Source organism: Octopus sinensis, linkage group LG3 (assembly GCF_006345805.1).
Source record: "Octopus sinensis linkage group LG3, ASM634580v1, whole genome shotgun sequence".
Classification (NCBI taxonomy): Eukaryota; Metazoa; Mollusca; class Cephalopoda; order Octopoda; family Octopodidae; genus Octopus; species Octopus sinensis.
Genome location: NC_042999.1, coordinates 42,967,900 through 42,991,884, shown reverse-complemented (window position 1 = coordinate 42,991,884; position 23,985 = coordinate 42,967,900). Strand labels below are relative to the sequence as shown.

Sequence of the window (23,985 nt, the reverse complement as noted above, 5' to 3'; positions counted from 1 at the left end):
ACAATAATTTCATTATATCAGAATTTTAATATCAGTGTTTTTGTTTTCTTGTTTTCTTTTACATGCTAGCATAGCATATTGTCACTTAGTTATCTTGAGCTAAACAGACACTTAAACCAACAAAAGAGCCTCTATGTGGTCATTCGACCCATTAGATACATTAGCTGAATCTGTATCAACTTTTTAGCATTCAGGTTATTTTGTCAAATGCATTGCTTATTTATTCACACTGTTCTGAATTAATAATGCATTATCTTGTAGCTTCAAGATTTTGATGATGCAATTATTTATTTTTGGACAAGAATAAAAAATTTTGAATGGTACAACAATGCACTATAATACAGACAATGGGCTATATACCTGTTGTAATTTAGTCATCCATTTAGTCATCAATTTAGTATTAAATAGCTGAAAGATTAAAATTAATCAAAGGACATACTAAGTATGTCTACCTGCTGGAAATAACAGTCAAAACTCTTATTTGTATCGCCCAAAAAAATCACTGATAATAACTACAGAAATCAACCGTTTGTGGGCAAACAGGCTATGACAATCTCTCAACATACATTCAAGTATATATATATATCTGGACCCCGTGCCGGTGGCACGTAAAAAGCACCATCCAATCGTGGCCATTTGCCAGCCTCGTCTGGCACATAAAAAGCACCCACTACACTCATGGAGTGGTTGGCGTTAGGAAGGGCATCCAGCTGTAGAAACACTGCCAGATCAGACTGGGCCTGGTGCAGCCTTCTGGCTTCCCAGACCCCAGTTGAACCGTCCAACCCATGCCAGCACGGAAAGCGAATGTTAAACGATGATGATGATGATGATATAGACCAGTGATAGAAAGAACAAAGTGAGCTTCTTTACTATATAAGCTTTAGCTGATTAAGGTTGATCATGCATCTCTATGCATATGTGCTTTAACAAACGATGTAATGGCCACTTTTCAAATCCCACATACCATACTGAAAGATCCAATAACATGCACACTTATGATGTTGAAAGTGGATTACATACATGAGGTGCAAAACAGCAAATTCACTTACTAAATAATAACCTTGAAGGTAGCGTGTTAGCAGTGTCAGGTAAGCAACAGACTCCTTAGCATTTTCAGTCCTTTTAACTTTGAATTCATCGATTACCTGGAATGAATACAAATATTAAGACATAAAATAAGGTGTGTGCAGCAGATGGTGACATATTCAACATATCACAATAAATAAATATGTAAAACAATAACGATAGTAATAATACTAAGGTAAAAGAAAAAGATGTTTATACTTGGCCATAAGATAGTTTTGTAGTGATCTTTGGCAATAATTTTGTTAGTAGAAGAAGAAGAACAACAACAACACAACGACGACGATTGCCCTGATGCAGTACCAGACAGTGGCTCTCGTGGCTTCTGATCTTAACTGATTGGAAGTGTTATCATGTACATTGTTTTGTCTTGGTATAAAAGATAAGCTACAGCAAATATTCTGCTCAATACCACAGATTTGCTTGTCAGTTGTTTGACCTTAACCAGTTGACCATGTCTCTTAGTGGCTGAAGATATCTGCATCTCTGATCATGAGCTGGAGTAATGGGGGAGCATCATAGCCATGAGTCGAGGGGGATTCTTTGGGGTTTGAATAATTCACCTCTGGAAACATGGGTGTTTCGTTCAACATCCTTAAACAACCCTTATTCAGGGACCTTTTGAGCGGGATGGGTTACTCCATAAGAAGAAAATTCTAACTGGGCCCCACCTGCAAGGTCATGCACTGTTCATCTTGATATGAGATCACCATGTTGCGCACATATGGTAGTGATGTATGTGCCTTGTGTGCCCTTATCAGACGGGTAGTCATGATGGGTATACTGGGCTTCGTATATATTACCCCAGTGTCACTTTGATGGCATGCACTGCTCTCTTGATGATGATGATGATGATGATGATGATGATGATGATAATAATAAAATTAAAATGCTGAAAGAAATCAAGACAAATAATATAACCGGAATGAATAGATTGATTAAAGCCTGCATCATCTATATAGGAAATAAGGTAGGCTTTGAACCAAACCGTAAATGTGGGAATGAAGAAAAAGAACCTTGGTGGAAAGGAAGAATAAAACAATCAATGAAAGAACTAAGAAGACATATCAACATCTTGCAAAGAAAGAAAAAAGTGAAATTAAGATGGAGGAGAACTGTCAGGAAGTAGAATTTAGATATAAGATAAAGAAAAAGGGGCTAAATGTAGTCCTTGAAAAGTTGAAACAAAGATTGCAGGCTAAAGTGACAAAGATCAAGAGATATGACCAAAGAATTGAACAATAAAATCAACAGATTGTTTCTACAAGACCAGAAAAGGGTTTATCAACAACTGAATGAATAGGTTAAGAACAGGGAGAGACCAGACGCAGAAGAAGTAAAAGGTTTCGGAGTAACATCCGGGATAATGGAAGAAAGCATAACAAAGATGCTAAATGGTTGAAGGAATTAAGGTCGGAAAAACATGAAGTGAAACAGAGCGATATTAGAATAATGACTGAAATGGTAACCGAACAACCAACAAAGATCCCAAACTGGAAATGCCCAGGAACAGGAGTACAAGGATAGTGGCTGAAAAATTTCCCAGCACTACACAGAAGAATAGCCATGCAAATGGATAAAATAATCAACAATGGTGACAGATCCCAAAGTGGCTGACCACAGGTAAAAACAATTCTTTCGCAAAAGGATCCCAGTAAAAGCAATGCAGTGGATAATTACCGGCCTATCACCTGTCTGCCTCTGATGTGAAAGCCGATGACAGGAATAATATCTAATCATGTGTATAACTTCTTGGAAATGAACGACAAACTGCCAGTGGAACAGAAAGGGTGCAGAAGGAAAAGTCGAGAGACAAAAGACCAACTTCTGATAGACAGAATGATACCGAATGACTGCAAGAAAGGATTTACTAATCTGGGCATGGTGTGGATCAGTTATAAGAAAGCATATGACATTGTTGGCCCATTCCTGTATTTTAGAAATTCTAGAGTTGGTACAGGTGTCTGATAACATATCAAATTTTATTAAGAGATCAATGAAAAACTGGAATACAGAGTTAACTTCATGTGGAAAACTATTGGCAAGGGTTAACATCAAGAGAGGCATATTTCAAGGAGATAGCATACCATTGCTGTTTGTGATTTGTATGATACCCCTCACACAGATACTATAGAAAGTACACCTTGAAAAGTGGAGGAAAATTAAATCATCTGTTATATATGGATAGTTTAAAGATCTTTGGAAAGGCTGAATGTGAAATAAATGGCCTAGTTTCAACAGTGCAGATATTCAGTAAGGATATCAGAATGGAATTTGGGACTAAAAAGTGTGGTGTGCTTAAAATACAAAGAGATAAAGTAGTATCATCTGATAGTGTACAGCTACCCAAGAAAATCAAGGATATTGAAACTAATGGATATAAGTATCTGGGGATTTTAGAACATGACAAAATTAAGGAAAGTGAAATGAAAGAAAGATTTAGGCAAGAATTTCTCAGAAGATCCAGGTTAATTATGGAAATAGACTCAATAAAAAAACAAAATCAGAGCAATAAATACATAGGTTGTTTCCTTAATGTGATAAAGGGCAGGTGTTGTTAGGTGGATAAAGAACGAGCTAGAGGAAATGAACAGAAAAACTAAAGAAGTGATGACAAGGAACTACACCCTAAAAGCAATACTGACAGACTGCATGTGCCTAGAAATAGGGGTAGAAGAGGTCTCATAGGATGCAAGATCTGCATTGTCAACAACAAGAACAGTCTGGGATGGTACATCAAACAGCAGAGTGAATTGTTGCTTGCTGCTGTTAGAATTAACAATACAATACCTACTGAAAATGTGATGCACCCACAAACATTTAAGAAACAAGAAAGAGTAGACAACTGGAAAATGAAACCACTGCATGGGCAATACTTCAGATAAATCAAAGGAAAAGACAAGATCAACGCTTGGCGCTGGCTAACATAAAGTGATCTGAAAGGATGCACTGAAGCATCGATATGCAACACCCAGGAACAAGCTCTGGAAACTAATTACACCAAGTTCCAAATAGATAAGAGGAGCGAATTGCCCCTTTGTAGGATGTGCGGCAGCAGAAGCGAAACAGTCTCACATATTGTGAATGAGTGTAGCAAGCATTTGATCACTATAAACAAATCCTCTGTGTGGTTGTTCGGCAAGTATGTCTAATGATTCTGCTAAATCACTGTGCTACATTTTCCCTATGCTTTTTAAATAAATACATACATAAAGACAAAGCAACTTACCTGTGTGTTTGTCATGGCTTGAATTAATTTATCTTCAGAAACACTCAGGTGTTTTGTTGAACCATGATTTTCAATGAGATAGATAGCATGGCTTAAGCCAGATTGCTTTAAACGAAACTGAATGTAAAGAGAAAAGAAAAAAAAAAAGACAACCACAGTTGACATAATTTTTTGCACAAAAAATGCCCCCAAATTTTTATGTATTTTTTGCCATATTGTTAAGATCTTTAAATGTCAAAAGTCATTAGAGTCTGCTTAATGTTAAACATTTGGGTGTTATTCAGATATAGTAAATCTACTCATGATGTGTGAGTTTATAAAAGAAATATGTAGATATCATCTCCTTGTCTACAAGTGAAGGTTTGAAGGACTAACAAAGGACACTCTATATGGCCACTCAATCTGCTAGATATAACAGACAAATCTCCCTAAAATTCCTTTCAACCATTGGACAGTGAAGTTGAAGATGTACAAAAAGAGAGGATGGCCACAGCTGAAATGTCTTTGATGGTAAGTTTGCTTGGTCTGGAGCTGTATAACATACAGTTAGAAATACATGCAATATAGAAAAAAGTGTTAAGAAAATGTTTCACAAAATATTTTTTAAAAAAGAAAAGATAAAAATCAAGCAAAATAAAGTCCATTATTTAAGTTTCAGTTCATCTTACGTTTTTTACACACGCACACACAAAATGTTTGATGCTGTTAAAGAGTAATCTTTAGTGAGACTGATTCGAAAATTTTCACTTTAGATATCTAAAGGACTCTTTAAGTTCATATGATCTTTCTGCTTGTTACTGACTGGAGTGTGCATGTGTATGTTGAGTAAGTGAAGGGAACTGTTGGAGTGGCTGTTGTAGTTTGTCTAATTGTAAGGTTTTGCAGAGTTTCAGTTGATACTTGTTTTTCTGTCTGCATTTGTAGAGCAGCTCATATCTTCAATTGAAAATCTCAGAGCTGTATAAAACATATTTTCAACCAGACACAGACTTGACTACCATAGCATTCTACTAAAGAAGCGATTTAGCTCTTATCTACTGGGCACTTTCAAAATGTTGAGTATTATAAATCAAGCAATCTTTTAGATTAGAAAATGACAAAAACTAAATTAAACAGATAACAAAATATAATTAAAGAAATAAGAATGAAATTATCATCTCAATCTCTGAAAACTTAGTCTAGAATAAAGTAAAAAAGATTAAGACATTTTAAAAATAACAATAATAACACAGACATACTTTTTGTTCTCGAAACCGGCCATCTACAATACTTCCAGATAAATCATCCATTCGTTTTCTTTCCACAATATAATTTAATACAAGTTCAACTGGTTTTTCTGGAGGGGAAGAAGAAAAAAAATTTGGTAACAATCCTGTTCTTAACATTACTTAAGAGTTCAAATGTCGTCAAATTTGACTTTACCTTTCATCCTTTTGTCGGGTTGATAAAATAAGTATGAATCGAGCACTGGTGTTGTTGTAATCAATTTACCCCTTCCTCTAAAATTGCTGGCCTTAGGCCAAAAACTGGAAACTATTATTAGTATCAGTTTCACTAATGTAAATCAGTATTACAATCTTCACTATTGCCAATGCAATTCTTTTAAATCTATCTTAATCCCTCATATAACCAGTGGCCACAAAAGAGTCATAATCCAGCAGCTGGATGCTCTTTATATTGTTACCCTCTTTACTGAGTGTACTGGGTGTGTTTTTCCTGGCACCAGCACTAGTTGAGACCCTCATGTTACTTGCAAAACTAAGATATCACTAGACTGAATACAAAATATATGGAATTTCTAAAAACCATCCTCCTTGCTCAAAGATTTGAATGTAAAACAGTTAAGATATATAACATTTCTTCTATTACTTAATTTGAGAATAAGTAATAGTGGTTTTTCATATATAGAGAGAGACCACTACAAGGTCCAGTTCCTACTGTGACATGGTGGCATGTGTGTCTCAAACTTTGTGAGCCATGCCAGCAGAGCATAAACTCCTTAAGGGTCTCCCATGCTGGACAGACCAAAGTATACATAAAAAATTTTTTAAATTGTCCTTTTCAAGCCTAGCCAGGCTCATGGGCCCGGTTTCCCGGATTCCGTGGCGTATGTGTTCCCCCCAGCTGGACAAGACACCAGTTCATCGCAGCATTACTCAAGAAACAGGAAGAAAGCGGGAGAGAAAGTTGTGCCGAAAGAGTACAACAGGGGTTGCCACCACCCCCTACGGGAGCCTCATGGAGCTTTTAAGTGTTTTCACTCAATAAACACACACAACGCCCAGTCTGGGAATCGAAACCGTGTTCCTCCGAATGCGAGTCCGCTGCCCTAACCACTGGGCCATTTTGCCTCCAAAGTATAGAGGCCAGACTAATATGGACCACTACTTCCCAGAGGTGAAAATGGGTTTGTGTGTAGAACCAACACCCCTACCTAGTAATAACCAAAGTTACAGAAGCATTAATGATAATTTGAAACCAAAACAGAGGAGAGCAGTTGTTGACGGTCTCTGCACCATAGTGAGTGAAAGGCAAGATAGTTCTCTCCATTCCATGGGGCACACAAGGCTGCAACATGATCTCTCCAACCAGTTTTTTTTTTCTACCACTGTTCCGTCGCTGTTCCAGCTTCTCCACCCTTCTTGTCTCCTTTCCTCGTCAATGGTCCTTCGCCACTGATTTTAGAGTACCCTGCAGCTCCTTCCCCACTCAGGCTGCCACTTTAGTGTCACCATACAATCGCTTTCTTGATCTTGTCTGAGTAAGTGTCTGACCCGGCTCCAGCATCTCCATCTAATTTTGTCACAGGTCCTCGTTATCGTTGGTGCTCGTTATCATCTCAATTCTGTCATTTCAGACTCTTTGCAATCATTTAATGTCAAGTGTTCTCCTTAAGCATGTAAACTGGAAGCTGTCCATTGTTTTTTCTTTTCATTTTGTCACTTTCCAGTTTTCACATCCGTAGAGGAATGCTGGTTGAACCAAAGTCTTGAAACAGCTTCAGTTTCATTTTGCGATTTATATTTTTGCTTCTCCATACCTAAGGAATAATGCCAGACAACAAGCTTATGTGAGAACTGGCAACAACAATATAGAAGACATCAAAGGATTTGTTTATCTTGGGGGGCAATAGTCAAGATAGACAGTGAGGAAATGGAGGAGATATAAAGAACAAGAATATCCAAAGACCAGAGAACATTCTACAACATAACAAAGAAAATGAAGATAGAGAAATAAATGTTTGAAGTTAATATAGTTTATCTTATTTCTTTATTGCCCACAAGGGGCTAAACATAGAGGGGAAAAACAAGGACAGACAAAGGGATAAAGTCGATTACATCGACCCCAGTGCATAACTGGTACTTAATTTATCGACCCCGAAAGGACGAAAGGCAAAGTCGACCTCAGAGGAATTTGAACTCAGAATGTAGTAGTGGCAGATGAAATACTGCTAAGCATTTCGCCTGGCGTGCTAACGTTTCTGCCAGCTCGCCGCCTTTAATATAGTTTATCTTAGGTAAGTTAATGGTTGAACAGGAATTGGTAGGCTGGAGGATACTTGAGAGGCACAATATATGATACATCTTGGTTATGTGCATGGAAAATATCCATTATAAGAGGCTAAAATTAATCTCTTCACACAGTTGCCTTCACTGTCACCTCCTCCTCCTACTACTACTACTACTACCAATTAGCACTTGGTGGTAGTAGGAGACTCTGCTCAGTTGCAAACATCCAGACCAGGGCTCTTGCTTTTGAGGGTCCCTCAGTGTTTTGATTCACAACTTTCAATAGCAGCAACTAAGAATCATCTTTTTTCATCTTTTTCCTTTTTCCCTCCACTTTTGTGCCCTCCCATTTCCTGGTCTTGGAGATCCTGTTGGCATGTTATGGATGTTGTCAATCCTCTGGGTAAGCCATAGAAAAAAAAAAAAAAGGAGCTATGTGATATTGTGTTACTGAAGTCAAAGGAAATTCAGAAGAGAACAGAAACCAAAATATTTCAATTATTGATTAGGTACACTTTTCAATTTAGTTTTAACCTACAACAAACTTCTTTAATGGAAAACAAAGTATAGTGATAGATATGTTTCTTTATTAGCCACACAGGGCTGAACACAGAGGGGATAAATTACAAAGCAGAGCTTTTCTTTTTGGAGAGAAAAAAAATGAAAAATAAAAAGGGGTAGGTTTTTGATCAAAAGGGATCGTAAAAAAGAAAGAAAAAAACGATCAATAGGGATCGTGTATCACAGAAATGTCATGGTGTAAAATGTAAAGGGGTAAACAGATAAGGTTTATCCGTGGAAAGAAAAGTGTACGGAAAGGACCATGGTAACCAATAGATAGATAGATAGAGAGAGAGAGAGAGAGAGCGAGAGAGAGAGAGAGAGAAGAGGAAGAAAGCAGAGATAGAGAATGCGAAACAGACATACAAACAGAAAAAATCACACACATGCACACACGCATGCACACACACATGTGCATACACACTTACACACACATGCATGTACGCACACACACACACACACCACACACTCACATACATCTACATATACATACCATTCTGTGAGTGTTTGGATCTTGCTACCCAAAGAAAATCTCCAACATTTAGTTTCCTCAGCATACAGTTTACACCATTCTTGATTAATTCTGTCATAATAGGTTTGTTTGCATTAGACCTGAATACAGAAAGAAAAGCACATCAGTATCACACACATGCAGATGTACCCCCTCCACACACACACACACATTGGTGGATAAATATTCTTTATATGTGAGGTAACCACATTGGTTATCCTAGATAGACAGCTGACAACTGCCCTGTTTTCCATTTTTTTCTTTGTACCCATATATGCTTATGAATATATATAGGCGTAGGAGTGTCTCTGTGGTAAGTAGCTTGCTTACCAACCACATGGTTCTGGGTTCAGTCCCACTGTGTGGCACCTTGGGAAAGTGTCTTCTACTATAACATTGAGCTGACTAAAGCTTTGTGAGTGGATTTGGTAGACAGAAACTGAAAGAAGCCCATCGTAAATATGTATGTATATATATATATATGTGTGTGTGTGTATGTTTGTGTGTCTGTGTTTGTCCCCAACATTGCTTGACAACCAATGCTGGTGTGTTTATGTCCCCGTAACTTAGTGGTTCGGCAAAAGAGACTGATAAAATAAGTACTAGGCTTTCAAAGAATAAGTCATGGGGTTGATTTACTCGACTTTTACTTGTTTCAGTCAAAATGACTGAAACAAGTAAAAGAGTAAAAGAGAATATATATATAGACAGGGCCAGATTAAGACCCATCAAGGCCCTAAGCACTTAAAAGATTTTGGTGCCCCCCATAAAAAATTAAAATATAAACAATAACATAAATAAATTTTTATTTTTCAAAATGAAACAAAACAGTAAGAGGGAAAATAATGTTTATTTTTGTATACTTCCACTTTATTTATATTTGAATAGTTTCCTCCTACTTTTTTAAATTGCAAAGTCTTTGATCAGATTCTCAAAATTAACCTTAGGTTAATACATCTGCATCTATATTTAGTAAAGATAAAGGCATCCCGAATATTATTTTAGCAAGTTTAAAATGATTTCTTTTGTACCATAAACCATTTACCATTTCTGTGGTGCACTCTCCTTCCCTTAAGTATGTGCTTATTTTGCTTATTGGTTAATCCAGTGCTGTATATATATATATATATATATATATATATATAGTAGTAGTAACAGAAAAGAGGAATTTCGATTATCCCCACATGGTGAGTTGTAAGAAGAAAAGATATATATTCAAATAAATAAAACATAATATCATGAATAGCGATAGCGAAACTGGTCGATATATTAAAAATTATATTAAAACTATGTAAGTGTGCGTATTTTCCTATATAATTTCTTATATATATATATATATATATATACAGTGGCTTTGGTAGATGGAAACTGAAAGAAGTCTGTTGTGTATATCTTTTATTTCCTTTTAGCGGCACCACCTTGCAGAATTTTAGTCAAAGGAATTGACCCCAATGCTTATATTTTAAAGCTGGTATGTATTCTTATTGGTCTCTTTTGCCAAACCACCAAGTTACTAGGACATAAACACACCAGCACTGGTTGCGAAAGTGGTGGTTGAGGACAAACACAGACATAAAGACACATACCACATACACACACACATACATGATGGGCTTCTTTCAGTTTCCGTCTACAAAATCCATTCACAAGGGGCTTTGGTCAGCCTGAGGCTAGTGTAGAAGACACTTGCTGAAGGTGTCACTCAGTGGGACTGAACCCTGCACCATGTGGTTGGGAAGCAAGCTTCTTACCACACAGCGAAACTGGCACATATATATGTATGTGTGTGTGTGTGTGTGTATGCATGTGAGTGTTTGTATGTACCCATGTCTAGACATTACATGATAATTTTAGATGAGCATCATCATCATCATACAAGTGACATTGAAGTTGTTTGTTTCCAGTCTTCAGCGAAACCCATGTCTGGACTTTGGGAAATATTACCTTAATTTCTTTATTCCCCACAAGGGGCCAAACGTAGAGGGGACAAACAGGGACAGACAAAAAGATTAAGTCAATTACATCAACTCCAGTGCGTAACTGGTACTTAATTTATCGATCCCGAAAGGACAAAAGGCAATGTTGACCTCGGTGGAATTTGAACTAAGAATGTTACGGCAGACGAAATACCGCTAAGCATTTCGCCCAGTGTGCTAACGTTTCTGCCAGCTCGCTGCCTTATTGGGAAATATTACCTTGCTAGGAAACAAATGAGGGCTGGCGACATAAAGGGCATCTGGCTATAGAAAATCTGACTCTACGAATTTTGTCTGACCCATGCAAGCATGGAAAAGTGGATGTTAAAGGATAAAAGATATATTTCTTCTCCGATGTCTTTCTGTTTAGAATCCCATGAATACGGTAGAGAATGACTTATTCAGCACATTTTATACTGCAATAGGAAACAAAAACTTCAATGAATTAGTAGAGAGATACTGCAGAAGAAAAAACACAAAGTTGCATCTCAAGCTTACGAACAAGCATGTGGCCATCTTCAGGAATATTAACAGAATGTGGGAAATATCAGTTGAAGCTGGGATGTATTGTGTGTTTATATACAACTGATTGTCAGTGTCATGTAAAAGCACCCAAGCTGATGCCACATAAAAGCATGTGTGCCGGTGTCATGTAAAAGTGCCAGTGCTAATTAAAAAGCAGCCAGTACACTCTGTGAAGTGGTTGGTATTAGGAAGGGTATCCAGCCATAGACACTATACCAAAACAGACAATTGAAACCTGGGCAGCTCTGCAGCTGGTTAGCTCTTGTCAAACTGTCCAACCCATGCCAGTATGGAAAACAGACGTATGATGACAATTATGATTGCACACCTGACATTGTGTTTAGGTGCAAATACATATAATTGGTATTTTCGATATAGAACCTCATCCGACGACAGACACCCATCCCAACCCCCCATGCTTGCGAAGACATGTTGGGGCAAGCGAAATCGAAATTGAAATCGAAACCGAATTGAACCAGCCAGGATCCCTGGCCTGGTGGTACGTAAAAAGCACTATCCGACTCGGGGCCGTGGCACGTAAAATACTCCAATGCGACCGTACGACAGGCACCCATGCCAACCCCCTTTGCTTGTGAAGACATGTTGGGGCAAGCGAAATCGAAATCGAATTGAACCAGCCAGGATCCCTGGTCTGGTGGTACGTAAAAAGCACTATCCGACTCGTGGCCGTGGCACGTAAAATACTCCAATGCGACCGTACGACAGGCACCCTTGCCAACCCCCTTTGCTTGTGAAGACATGTTGGGGCAAGCGAAATCGAAATCGAAATCGAATTGAACCAGCCAGGATCCCTGGTCTGGTGGTACGTAAAAAGCACTATCCGACTCGTGGCCGATGCCAGCACCGCCTCGACTGGCTTCCGTGCCGGTGGCACATAAAATACACCAATCTGACCGTGGCTGTTGCCAGCCCCGCCTGGCACCTGTGCAGGTGGCACGTAAAAAGCACCCACTACACTCACGGAGTGGTTGGCGTTAGGAAGGGCATCCAGCTGTAGAAACATTGCCAAATTAGACTGGAGCCTGGTGCAGCCTTCTGGCTTCCCAGAACCCCGGTCGAACCGTCCAACCCATGCTAGCATGGAGAACGGACGTTAAACGACGATGATGATGATGATATATATATATGTGGAGGCGCAATGGCCCAGTGGTTAGAGCAGTGGACTCGCCGTCAGAGGATCGCGGTTTCGATTCCCAGACTGGGCGTTGTGTGTGTTAATTGAGCGAAAACACGTAAAGCTCCACGAGGCTCTGGCAGGGGGTGGTGGCGACCCCTGTTGTACTCTTTTGCCCCAACTTTCTCTCACTCTCTCTTCTTGAGTAATGCTGCAATGGACTGGCGTTCCGTCCAGCTGGGGGAGGGGCATATATGCCATAGAAACTGGGAAACCAGACCAATGAGCCTGGCTAGGCTTGAAAAAGGCGCATAAAAAAACAAAAAATGTATATATGCTCAGTTTATAAATGTTTGCAAAAACTTGAATTTTAAGCGTTTTCAAACATGCATATGGCTATCTTCAGGAATATTAACAGAATGCAAGAAATGTTAGTCGAAGTTAATGTATATTGTTTGTTTATACACAATTGATTGCACACCTTTCATTGTATATAGTTGTAAATACATATGAATGGTGTTCATCGTTAACCTGTTGAACAAAATGCTTAATAGCATTTCCATCAGCACTCTACATTCTGAGTTCAAATTCCACTGAGGTTGACTTTGCTTTTCATCCACTTGGGGGTAGATAAAATAAGTACCAGTAAGACACAGGAGTCAATGTAATTTACTATCCCCAAATGTTTATGCATGTTTTCAATGTGTTTGTATGCATCATCATCATCATCAGCAGCAGCAGCAGCATCATCGTTTAACGTCTGCTTTCGATGCTAGCATGGGTTGGACAATTTGACTGAGGTCTGGTGAACCAGATGGCTGCACCAGACTCCAATCTGATCTGGCAGAGTTTCTACAGCTGGATGCCCTTCCTAACGTCAACCACTCCAAGAGGGCCAGTCAGGCGGTACTGGCAACAGCCACACTCAAATGGTGGTTTTTTTATGTGCCACCTGCACAGGAGCCAGTCCAGCGGCACTGGCAACGACATTGCTCGGGCAACGACTACTACTACTACTACTACTACTACTACTACTACTACAGCACCAGCTGCAACAGCGACAACAACAACAGCAAATAAAAATATAAACTGAGCACTTACCCACCATAAAACTCACGGTTATCAACAAGAAGAATAATATCAAACGTGTAGGGTTGTAGTACTAATTCTGGGTTGATAGTGGCTTTCGTAACAACTAAATTTGGGCCATCCTCTTCACAACGGTCAGTTTGGCAGACATCATCATCATCATCATCATCAATGCAGACTACATCATCTACATGAACAACTTCTCCCACACTGATTCATTAACCAAAAAGAAAAAAATATATATGTATATAAACAAGATGCATGTTACAAAGAGAATGGAGTGTTATTTTTTTTCTTGTATAAAAAAAGAACAATTATTGATGCAGTGTTAATTTTTCTCATTGATAGAGTTTTACAAAGAGAACGAAGACTTAATTTTTCATAAAAAGTAATTAACATTTTGATTTTATTTTTCCACTGTGCCAACACCACATCGTCCCTTTTTCAATGTAGGTGTTGGTTATGGGTTTGATGGTGTGACAGGAACCAACAGGCTAGAAGACAGTACTGAGCTCCAATGTCTGTTTTGGCATGATTTCTACAGCCAGATGTCCTTCCTAACAGCAACCATTTTATAGAGTGTACTGCATACTTTTTTGTGACACCAGCACCAGTGAGGTTGCCAAGTGCTCATAAGACAAGACTCCCTCGGTTGAGTGGGGTAAAGTATTGAAGGAGGAGAAAGCATGAGAGAGGGACAGGAAGAGATGTCTTGCTGAAGAGGAGAGTACATGGCTTTCCCAGCTGGAGAGAGAGAGAGAGAGACAGATGGTGAGAGAGTACCATCAAGGTACATAGTGAATATGAAAGAGGGAGAGAGAGATGGTGAGAGTGCACCCTCAAGGTACAAAGTGAATATGAAAGAGGGAGAGAGAGATGGTGAGAGTGTACCCTCAAGGTACATGGTGAATATGAAAGAGGGAGAGAATAGTGATACAAAAACAGAAAGAGTGGGTAGGTAAGTTTGTAAGAATGTGTAAGGAATGTGACAGATGATTAGAGATGGACCTTAAGATAGTCATAAGGAATATCAGTTTGGTAGTAGGGGTACAGGGAATATGCATTTACATATTTGTATGCCCACTGCACACATATACTGCACACTTTGATATTGGAAGCTGAAAATTTAGGCCAAACTGTGTAGAGTTTGAATTTAGAATATTGACACTAGGACTTAGTTTATATCAAAGCAACATAGTGACCTACCAGCCTGTTCAAAAGAAACATTGTTTCAAATTTTGGCACACAGCCAGTAAGTTCATCATCCCCAGTGCACAACTGGTACTTAGTTTATAACATCAACCCCAGTGCTCAGCTAGGACTTATTTTATGACATCAACCCTAGTGTTCAACTGGTACTTATTTTAATGACATCAACCCCAGTGCACAACTGGTACTTATTTTATGACATCAACCCCAGAGCTCAACAGGTACTTATATTATCGACCCAGAAAGGAAGAAAGGCAAAGTGGACCTTGGTGGAATTTGAACTCAGAATGTAAAGATGGATGAAATGCTGCCAAGCATTTTTCCCAGCGTGTTAACAATTCTGCCAGCTTGCCAACTTGCTCAAAAGAAATATTACCAAATGTTGATATTTACTTGGAGTTTTGTCGAAGAAATTTATCCAGATTAGAAGAATTTTCTTTGATTGGTGAGAATTTTCTGGCATTTGAAACAGAGTTAAGAACTGTGAATGTTTCACATGCTGCCGGTGGAATTGATGTGGTACTGCTAGGTTCATCACCTGATGGAAAAGGCACAATGCTTTCGGGGTCTTGTGCTGACTGAGAAAGTTTTGAGGCCAATGATTGCCCAGAATCTGTCAAAGAATATCTGGAGAATAAGAAAAAAGAAAATAAGAACAAAAAGAGAAGATAAAATATAAAAAAAAAGAGAAGATAACATAAAATGACAAAAACAGTAAATAGAACCAAGTTGGTAAGATCTTACAAAGTAAATCATCATCATTTCATTATAATTTTTACATCCACTTTCCCATGTTTGCATGGGTCAGATGGAATTTTGTTGAAGCGGGTTTTCTACATCTGGATGCTGTCCCTCACCTGTTTCCAAGTAAGGTAATATTTTTGCAGAAGATGGGGAACAAAGGACACCGCTTGCATGCAGGTGACATTTGTTTACAGCTATCATACGATATTAAGGCAAGGGGACACACAAACACACACACGACAGGCGTTCAGCTTCCATCAACCAAATCCACTCATAAGGCTTTGTTAACTTGGGGCTATAGTAGAAGACACTTTCCCAAGGTGGGATTGAACTCAGAACCATGTGGTTGGCAAGCAAACTTCTTACCACACTGCCAAGTCTGCACCTACTAAATCTAAATTGAAAATAAAAGATGTCATGCCATCGACTCTTGGTGTATACTGTGCAAAATTCTTATCTAGAGTTCTCAAGATATTAAACTAGATGTTTCCAAACTGTTTGTTGTGACGTGACACTTCAGTGTGTCACTAATAATCTCCAGGTACATCTTACAGAACTAAGTTAAATCTGAAGAATTCTTGGGAATATTGGTTCTCAAATCAATATTCATAAAATTTTTATATTAGATATACTTTGAAGTATATAGGTTACTGAATGAGGAAAATGAATGGGATAAAGAGAGTCTGCGAATGTTGAACCTACAGAGGGACCAGCTATCCGAGTTGATAGTTCGTGTAGTAGCTAAGCAATTAGAAGCATGAAGACAGGGAAAGCCCCAGGCCCATCAGGATACTGCAGAGATGCTCAAAATATCTGGCAGTGTCGGCTATAACCTAGTCACCGTATAGTCAACCAGGTGATACACGAAGGAGTCATACCCAATGATGGTGCAGCAGCAATAGTCAACTGCTACAAAGGTAAAGGTGATGCCCTAGATACAAATAATTACAGAGGTATCAAGCTGTTGGATCAAGTAATGAAGGTTACGGAGAGGGTCATAGCCCAACTAATTGAGAGAGAGTTAGTTTAGATGAGATGCAGTTTGGGTTCGTGCCAGGGAAAAGTACCACTGATGCTATATTCCTGGTAAGGCAGCTGCAGGAGAAATACCTAGCCAAAGATAAGCCCCTGTACCTGGCTTTCGTTGACATGGAGAAAGCTTTTGATAGGGTCCCCCGATCCCTTATCTGGTGGTCAATGAGGAAACTAGGGATAGATGAATGGCTGGTGAGGACTGTGCAAGCCATGTACAGAGATGCCGTAAGTAGGTTAGGGTTGGCAACATGTACACAGAAGAATTCAAAGTAGAAGTGGGGTCCACCAGGGTTCAGTACTCAGCCCCCTCCTATTTATCATAGTACTCCAGGCAATTACGGAGGAATTCAAGACAGGCTGTCCCTGGGAGCTCCTCTACGCTGACGACCTTGCTCTTATTGCTGAGTCACTATCAGAACTGGAGGAGAAGTTCCAGGTGTGGAAGGAGGGTTTAGAATCAAGGGGCCTTAGAGTCAACCTAGCTAAAACCAAAGTACTAATAAGTAGAAAGGTAGACAATCCACAAATATCTTCAGGAAGATGGCCCTGCTTGATCTGTAGAAAAGGTGTAGGTAGAAACTCTATAAGATGTACCCAGTGTAAGCTATGGACACATAAGAGGTGCAGCAATGTCAAGGTAGGCTAACTGGGAAGATAGTTTTTGTATGTGGCAGATGCTCGGGAGCATTAACCTCCGAAAATCTGCAGAAAACAACTTCCGTCACTTTCCAGGGGGAAAAACTAGAAGTAGTTGATAGCTTCCGTTATCTAGGTGACCAAGTCAGTAGTGGGGGTGGGTGCGCTGAAAGTGTAACTGCTAGAATAAGAATAGCCTGGGCAAAGTTTAGGGAGCTCTTACCTCTGCTGGTGACTAAAGGCCTCTCGCTCAGAGTAAAAGGCAGACTGTATGATGCGGTGTACGAACAGCCATGCTACATGGCAGCGAAACATGGGCCGTGACTGCTGAGGACATGCGTAAGCTCGTGAGGAATGAAGCCAGTATGCTCCGATGGATGTGTAATGTCAGTGTACATACTCGACAGAGCGTTAGCACCTTGAGAGAAATGTTGTACCTAAGAAGCATCAGTTGTGGTGTGCAAGAGAGACGATTGCGCTGGTATGGTCATGTGGCGAGAATGGATGATGAAGATAGGTGTGTGAGAAAGTGCCAATCCCTAGCAGTGAGGGAACCCTGGAAGAGTAAGAGACCCAGGAAACCTGGGACGAGGTGGTGAAGCACGACCTTCGAACTTTAGGCCTCACTGAGGAAATGACCAGAGACTGAGACCTTTGGAAATATTCTGTACGTGAGAAGACCAGGCAGGACAAGTGAGCCCAGCCCACTTATGAATGCCTTTCCTCCCTTGGACACAAAGACCGGTTGAGGCAAGCGAAGTCGATATAGAACCTCATCCGACGACAGACACCCATGCCAACACCCCATGCTTGCGAAAACATGTTGGGGCAAGCGAAATCGAAATCGAAACCGAATTGAACCAGCCAGGATCCCTGGCCTGGTGGTACGTAAAAAGCACTATCCGACTCGGGGCCGTGGCACGTAAAATACTCCAATGCGACCGTACGACAGGCACCCATGCCAACCCCCTTTGCTTGTGAAGACATGTTGGGGCAAGCGAAATCGAAATCGAATTGAACCAGCCAGGATCCCTGGTCTGGTGGTACGTAAAAAGCACTATCCGACTCGTGGCCGTGGCACGTAAAATACTCCAATGCGACCGTACGACAGGCCCATGCCAACCCCCTTTGCTTGTGAAGACATGTTGGGGAAATCGAAATCGAATTGAACCAGCCAGGATCCCTGGTTGGTGGTACGTAAAAAGCACTATCCGACTCGTGGCCGATGCCAGCACCGCCTCGACTGGCTTCCGTGCCGGTGGCACATAAAATACACCAATCTGACCGTGGCGTTGCCAGCCCCGCCTGGCACCTGTGCAGGTGGCACGTAAAAAGACCCACTACACTCACGGAGTGGTTGGCGTTAGGAAGGGCATCCAGCTGTAGAAACATTGCCAGTTAGACTGGAGCCTGGTGCAGCCTTCTGGCTTCCCAGAACCCCGGTCGAACCGTCCACCCATGCTAGCATGGAGAACGGACGTTAAACGACGATGATGATGATGATGATGATAGTTATATTATTTTGTTGCCTGGTTAACAAAATCAAATTAATGTATTGTGAACCCTTTTTAAACACTGTGCTATCACTGTGGTAATTTTGGAAAGCTCTGCTATATATATATATTATAAGTCCAACCCATGCCAGCATGGAAACGGATGTTAAAGGATGATGATGATATATATATATGTATATATATATATATATATATATATATATATATATATATATATATATTATATATATTACGATGGGCTTCTTCAATCTCTGTCAGCCAAATCCACACACAAAGTTTGGTCGGCCCAAAGCTATAGTAGACAACACTTGCCCAAGGTACCATGCAGTGGAACTGAACCTGTGGAATCATGTGGTTTGGTTGGGAAGCAAACTTCTTACCACATAGCCATGTCTGTACCTAGGATGGGTTTCTTTCAATTTCCATCTACCAAATCCACACACAGGGCTTTAACAACCTAGGGCTATAATAGAAGACCCTTGTTCAAGATGCCATGCAGTGGGACTAAACTCAAGATGGCATAGTTGAGTAGTAAGTTTCTAAACTACAAAGAAAGATAGCATGGTCAAACCTCAACTACCTATGGCCATAGGTAGCATGAAAACATACAATAGTAATATTGATTAATTAGAAGCAAGACCTAGACTTTGTTGAGTCGAAGATGCCTAGATTTCAAATCTTTTGGCAAACTGTGTTTCTCAAATCTGTTTTAGTTCAACCTGTAGGCACAGACCTGATCCCATAAAAATAGGTATATGTTAGGTGAGTTTGAGGTGGGTATGGTAGTAAAACACAATGCTTACTTTGCAGGACTGCTTTGTTTTACAACAAGTTCTTTCTTTATTAGAGTTCTGACTGAGGACCAAGCAGAGTAGTAAGAATCTCCCACCTGAAAGATAAAAGATAAAGTCTATTGAAGAACTGCAAACAAGTTTAAGAACTGTAGAGGAGCCATGATACTGCTGTATGTTTGTATGTGCAATGTAATCTTATATTATAAAAGAGAAGCAGATCTACATCTGTCTGTCCGTCACAACATATGTTTAGAAGAGGAGGAGAAAAAATTGTTGTTGAGAGAGAATACAGAGAGAGAGAGAGAGAGAGAGAGTGTGTGTGTGAGAAAGATAGATAGGTAGGTAGTGTTGTCACCATAGTAACTAACAGGTTTTCATTAAAAACACAGGAGTGTTAAGTGCAAGTCTGTCAACACAATGTGACACAGCTTCAGAAAAAAAAAAGACTTTCATTATATAACAATATAGATATTTTTGGGGTTGTTTGTGTGTCTGTTCCTTTCTGTATACCTTTCAACACAGAGACGATACAACACATACTTTATAATAGACTTTCATTATAATGAGTTTGTTGTTGCTGTCAAGAGAGAGAGAGAGACGGAAGAAAGAGAGAGTATGTGTGAAAGATAAATAGAGAGATAGATAGATAGATAGACTGTTATCACCATAGAAACTAACAAGACTTTCACTACTTAACAGTCTACTATTAAAAGAAGGCATGTACATGATTGACAAATATTTTTACCGGCAACATAGTAATAGGTAAAGACCTAGCTTATTATTATTATTATTACTTGAATTTGCTTCTATTATTTTTTCACTCACTGCACTTAAATGTATATTCATACACCACTACCATCATTGCTATTGTTTTAATGCTCACTTTTCCATGCTTGCAGGGGTCAAATGGGATTTGTTGAGACAGATTTTCAATGGTTGGATGTCCTTTTTGTTGCCTACCCTCACATGTTTGCAAGTAAGGTAATACATTCTAATGGCCAGGTATGTGTTTCACAGAAGACCAGAAATGAACAACATTGCTTTTATGATGAAGATGATTACTTACAACCGTCACATGACGTCAAACATAAGTGTACACACACACACACACACACACACACACACATGACAGACTAATTTCAGTTTCTGTCTAACAAATCCACTCACAAGGCTTTGGTCAGCCTGGAGCTATAATAAAAGACAATTACCAAAGATGCCATGCAGTGAGACTGAACCTGAAACCACATGATTGAGAATCAGGTTTCTCAACCCACACAACCATGCCTGCACTGCAATGTAATCTGAAGTGGATGCATATATTTTAAAAATTGTTTCATTGCTAAAGATGTGGGTGACACAAAAACCAAATACAAAACAAAAATCCATCATCATCATCATCATCATCCTCAACAAAAACAACAACATTTTATGTCTACTTTCTACACTAGCATGAGTTGGATGGGTCATCACAATCAGCACCAGTTCTTATTTGGAGTTAGCGTTCTCTTCCTGCCATGGGATGAAGTGCCATGACATGTTCATACTATCTCCTTTTTGGCTTGGTTTCTACATCTGGACATCATTCCTATTACTAAACCGCTTTACAGAATGCTCTGGGTATATTTTGCTGTGGCGTCAGCACTACTGAGGTTGCCTTGTACCCTGTAAGACTGAAAAGTCTTCACTACACTATGATGTTAGTTTGCTCAAGGCAATGTGACTGAGAAAATGAATAGAAGAGACAGACTAAAGAACTAGACTAGGTGGGTGAAGAGAACAAGAATATGTTGGTAAAAACAGAGTGATTGGAGTGAGGTGGAAGCAGAGGAAGTGAAGGACAGTAATAGAAGTGGACAATGGCAAAAGTGAAGGACAGTTAGTTACACTAAATCCCTTCAAATTCTTGCTTAGTTAATATGGTTGACCCACATTACTTCATAAGGAGCATAGGGCTGGTTTCCTGGTTTCTCTGGCAAATATATTCCTCCCTGGATGGGAAGCTGGTCCATCGCAGGATTACTCATTTTTATCAGCTGAGTGCACTGGAGCAATGTGAACACAATGCATCGCCAGGTCCAAGAATTGAAACCACAATCTTACAACCATGTGTCCTACACCCTAACCACTACACCATGTGCCTTCACACTTATTTAATATGAAAATATATAAATATATACATTTATATGCAGGACTGGCTGTGTGGTAAGTAGCTTGCTTACTAACCACATGGTTCCAGGTTCAGTTCCACTGCGTGGCACCTTGGGCAAGTGTCTTCTACTATAGCCTCGGGCTGACCAAAGCTTTGTGAGTGGATTTAGTAGACGGAAACTGAAAGAAGCCTGTCCTATATATGTATATATATATGTGAGTGTGTTTGTGTGTCTGTGTTTGTCCCCCAACATTGCTTGACAACCGATGCTGGCGTGTTTACGTCCCTGTAACTTAGCGGTTCGGCAAAAGTGACCAATAGAATAAGTACTAGGCTTACAAAGAATAAGTGCTGGGGTCGACTTGCTCGACTAAAAGGCGGTGCTCCAGCATGGCTGCAGTCAAATGACTGAAATAAGTAAAGAAGTAAAGAGAGAATTTTGAAGGCTGGATAAATATTGACATGAAACTCAATCATCCGTCTAACTGAAGCCATCAGACAAAGCAGAAGTAAAATGGTGATGGGGACAGTGTATTTCATTAGAAATATGGTCAAGAATGGTTTAATCATTTTCTCTTCTCTTATTATCTCCCTAACTCAATAAATAACTTAAGAAATTACTTACTGACTTAAATGATGTCTCACTTAGTGGCTGGGCTTCACGAATCAGTTCTTCTTTGGTCATGTGTTCCTGGAAGAAAAGGCATCAAGAAATATATATTATTATCATTATACAGTTCTATATTTAAGAGATGAGGAATTATGTACATTATTTACAATTGACGGATATTTGTCCTCATCTTGTTTGTTGTTAACACGTTTCGGGGCATATGGCTTAGTGGTTAAGAGCGCGGGCTACTAACCCCAAGATTCCGAGTTCGATTCCAGGCAGTGACCTGAATAATGATAATAATAATAATTCATAAAAGCACTCACTACACTCTCGGAGTAGTAGGCATTAGGAAGGGCATCCAGCTGTAGAAACTCTGCCAGATCAGATTGGAGCCTGGTGCAGCCATCTGGTTTGCCAGACCTTAGTCAAATTGTCCAACCCATGCTAGCATGGAAAGCGGACATTAAATGAATAATAATAATAATAATAATAATAATAATAATAATAATAATGATAATAATAATAATGATAATAATAATAATGATAATAATAATAATAATAATAATAATAATAATAACAATAACAACAAACATCGAAAAATACCTTAGGAATGAGAACCCAGGTTCGAAATTTCCTGATGAAGGCTGGAGGGTATATCAGCCGAAATGTTGTGTTAACAACAAACAAGATGAGGACAAATATCAATTGTAAATAGTGTATTATCATTATTATTAAAACTTTGCCTTTCACTCTTTCAGAGTTGATAATATATGTACCAGTTGAGCACTGGGGTTCAAGTAATTGATTTAACTCCAACTCCAAAATTGCAGGCCTTAAGCCTAAACTTGATGGGTCTATGTATATGGGTCTGTGTCTTTGTGTTTGTCCTCTCACAACTACTTGATAACCAGTATTGGTTTGGTAAAAGAATTTAGGCGCAGGAGTGGCTGTGTGGTAAGTAGCTTGCTTACCAACCACATGGTTCCGGGTTCAGTCCCACTGCGTGGCACCTTGGGCAAGTGTCTTCTGCTATAGTCCCGGGCCGACCAAAGCCTTGTGAGTGGATTTGGTTGACGGAAACTGAAAGAAGCTCGTCGTATATATGTATATATATATATGTGTGCGTGTAAATTGTGTGTCTGTGTTTGTCCCCCTGGCATTGCTTGACAACCGATGCTGTTGTGTTTATGCTCCCGTCACTTAGCGGTTTGGCAAAACAGGCCGATAGAATAAGTACTGGGCTTACAAAGAATAAGTCCTGGGGTCGAGTTGCTCGATTAAAGGCGGTGCTCCAGCATGGCCACAGTCAAAATGACTGAAACAAGTAAAAGAATTTAGCAAAAGAGATCATTAGAATAAGTACCACACACACACACACAAAAAAAAAGGTAATAGTGTGGATTTATTTGACTAAATCCCTCAAGGTGGTGCCCCAGGATGGCCACAGTTCAATGACAGAAACAGGTGAAAGATAAAAGATATTTGACAAAAATCATTGAGGGCATAGCACCAGCATGGCTACAGTCCAGTGACTGAAATCATTAAAAGAAATGAAAGAAGTAATGCTTACCTTCTGACTTCTGAACAGAGTTACTAAGACCGCATAAGCACCAGAACGATGTTTGGGAACATATGCCTTTGTTTTAGAGCCACTGGGAGACTGCAATGGA

At 39.6% G+C, this 23,985-nt stretch overlaps 1 protein-coding gene across 2 annotated transcripts in view; it reads right to left on the bottom strand.

Moving 5' to 3' along the window:
- The window catches only part of LOC115209745 (crossover junction endonuclease MUS81-like), a 63,346-nt gene that overhangs the window by 13,003 nt on the left and 26,358 nt on the right, over window positions 1-23,985 (bottom strand). The window contains exons 6-14 of one of the 2 annotated variants that reach the window (XM_029778255.2): window positions 23,886-23,975; window positions 22,328-22,393; window positions 19,563-19,648; window positions 15,224-15,457; window positions 13,634-13,831; window positions 8,879-8,997; window positions 5,554-5,651; window positions 4,316-4,432; window positions 1,053-1,148 (exon numbers count right to left, since the gene is read on the bottom strand). In XM_029778255.2, coding sequence (XP_029634115.1) covers window positions 1,053-1,148; window positions 4,316-4,432; window positions 5,554-5,651; window positions 8,879-8,997; window positions 13,634-13,831; window positions 15,224-15,457; window positions 19,563-19,648; window positions 22,328-22,393; window positions 23,886-23,975 — 1,104 coding nt within the window. The remainder of the gene's footprint in view (window positions 1-1,052; window positions 1,149-4,315; window positions 4,433-5,553; window positions 5,652-8,878; window positions 8,998-13,633; window positions 13,832-15,223; window positions 15,458-19,562; window positions 19,649-22,327; window positions 22,394-23,885; window positions 23,976-23,985) is intronic. The other variant, XM_036500947.1, reaches the window with a different exon arrangement.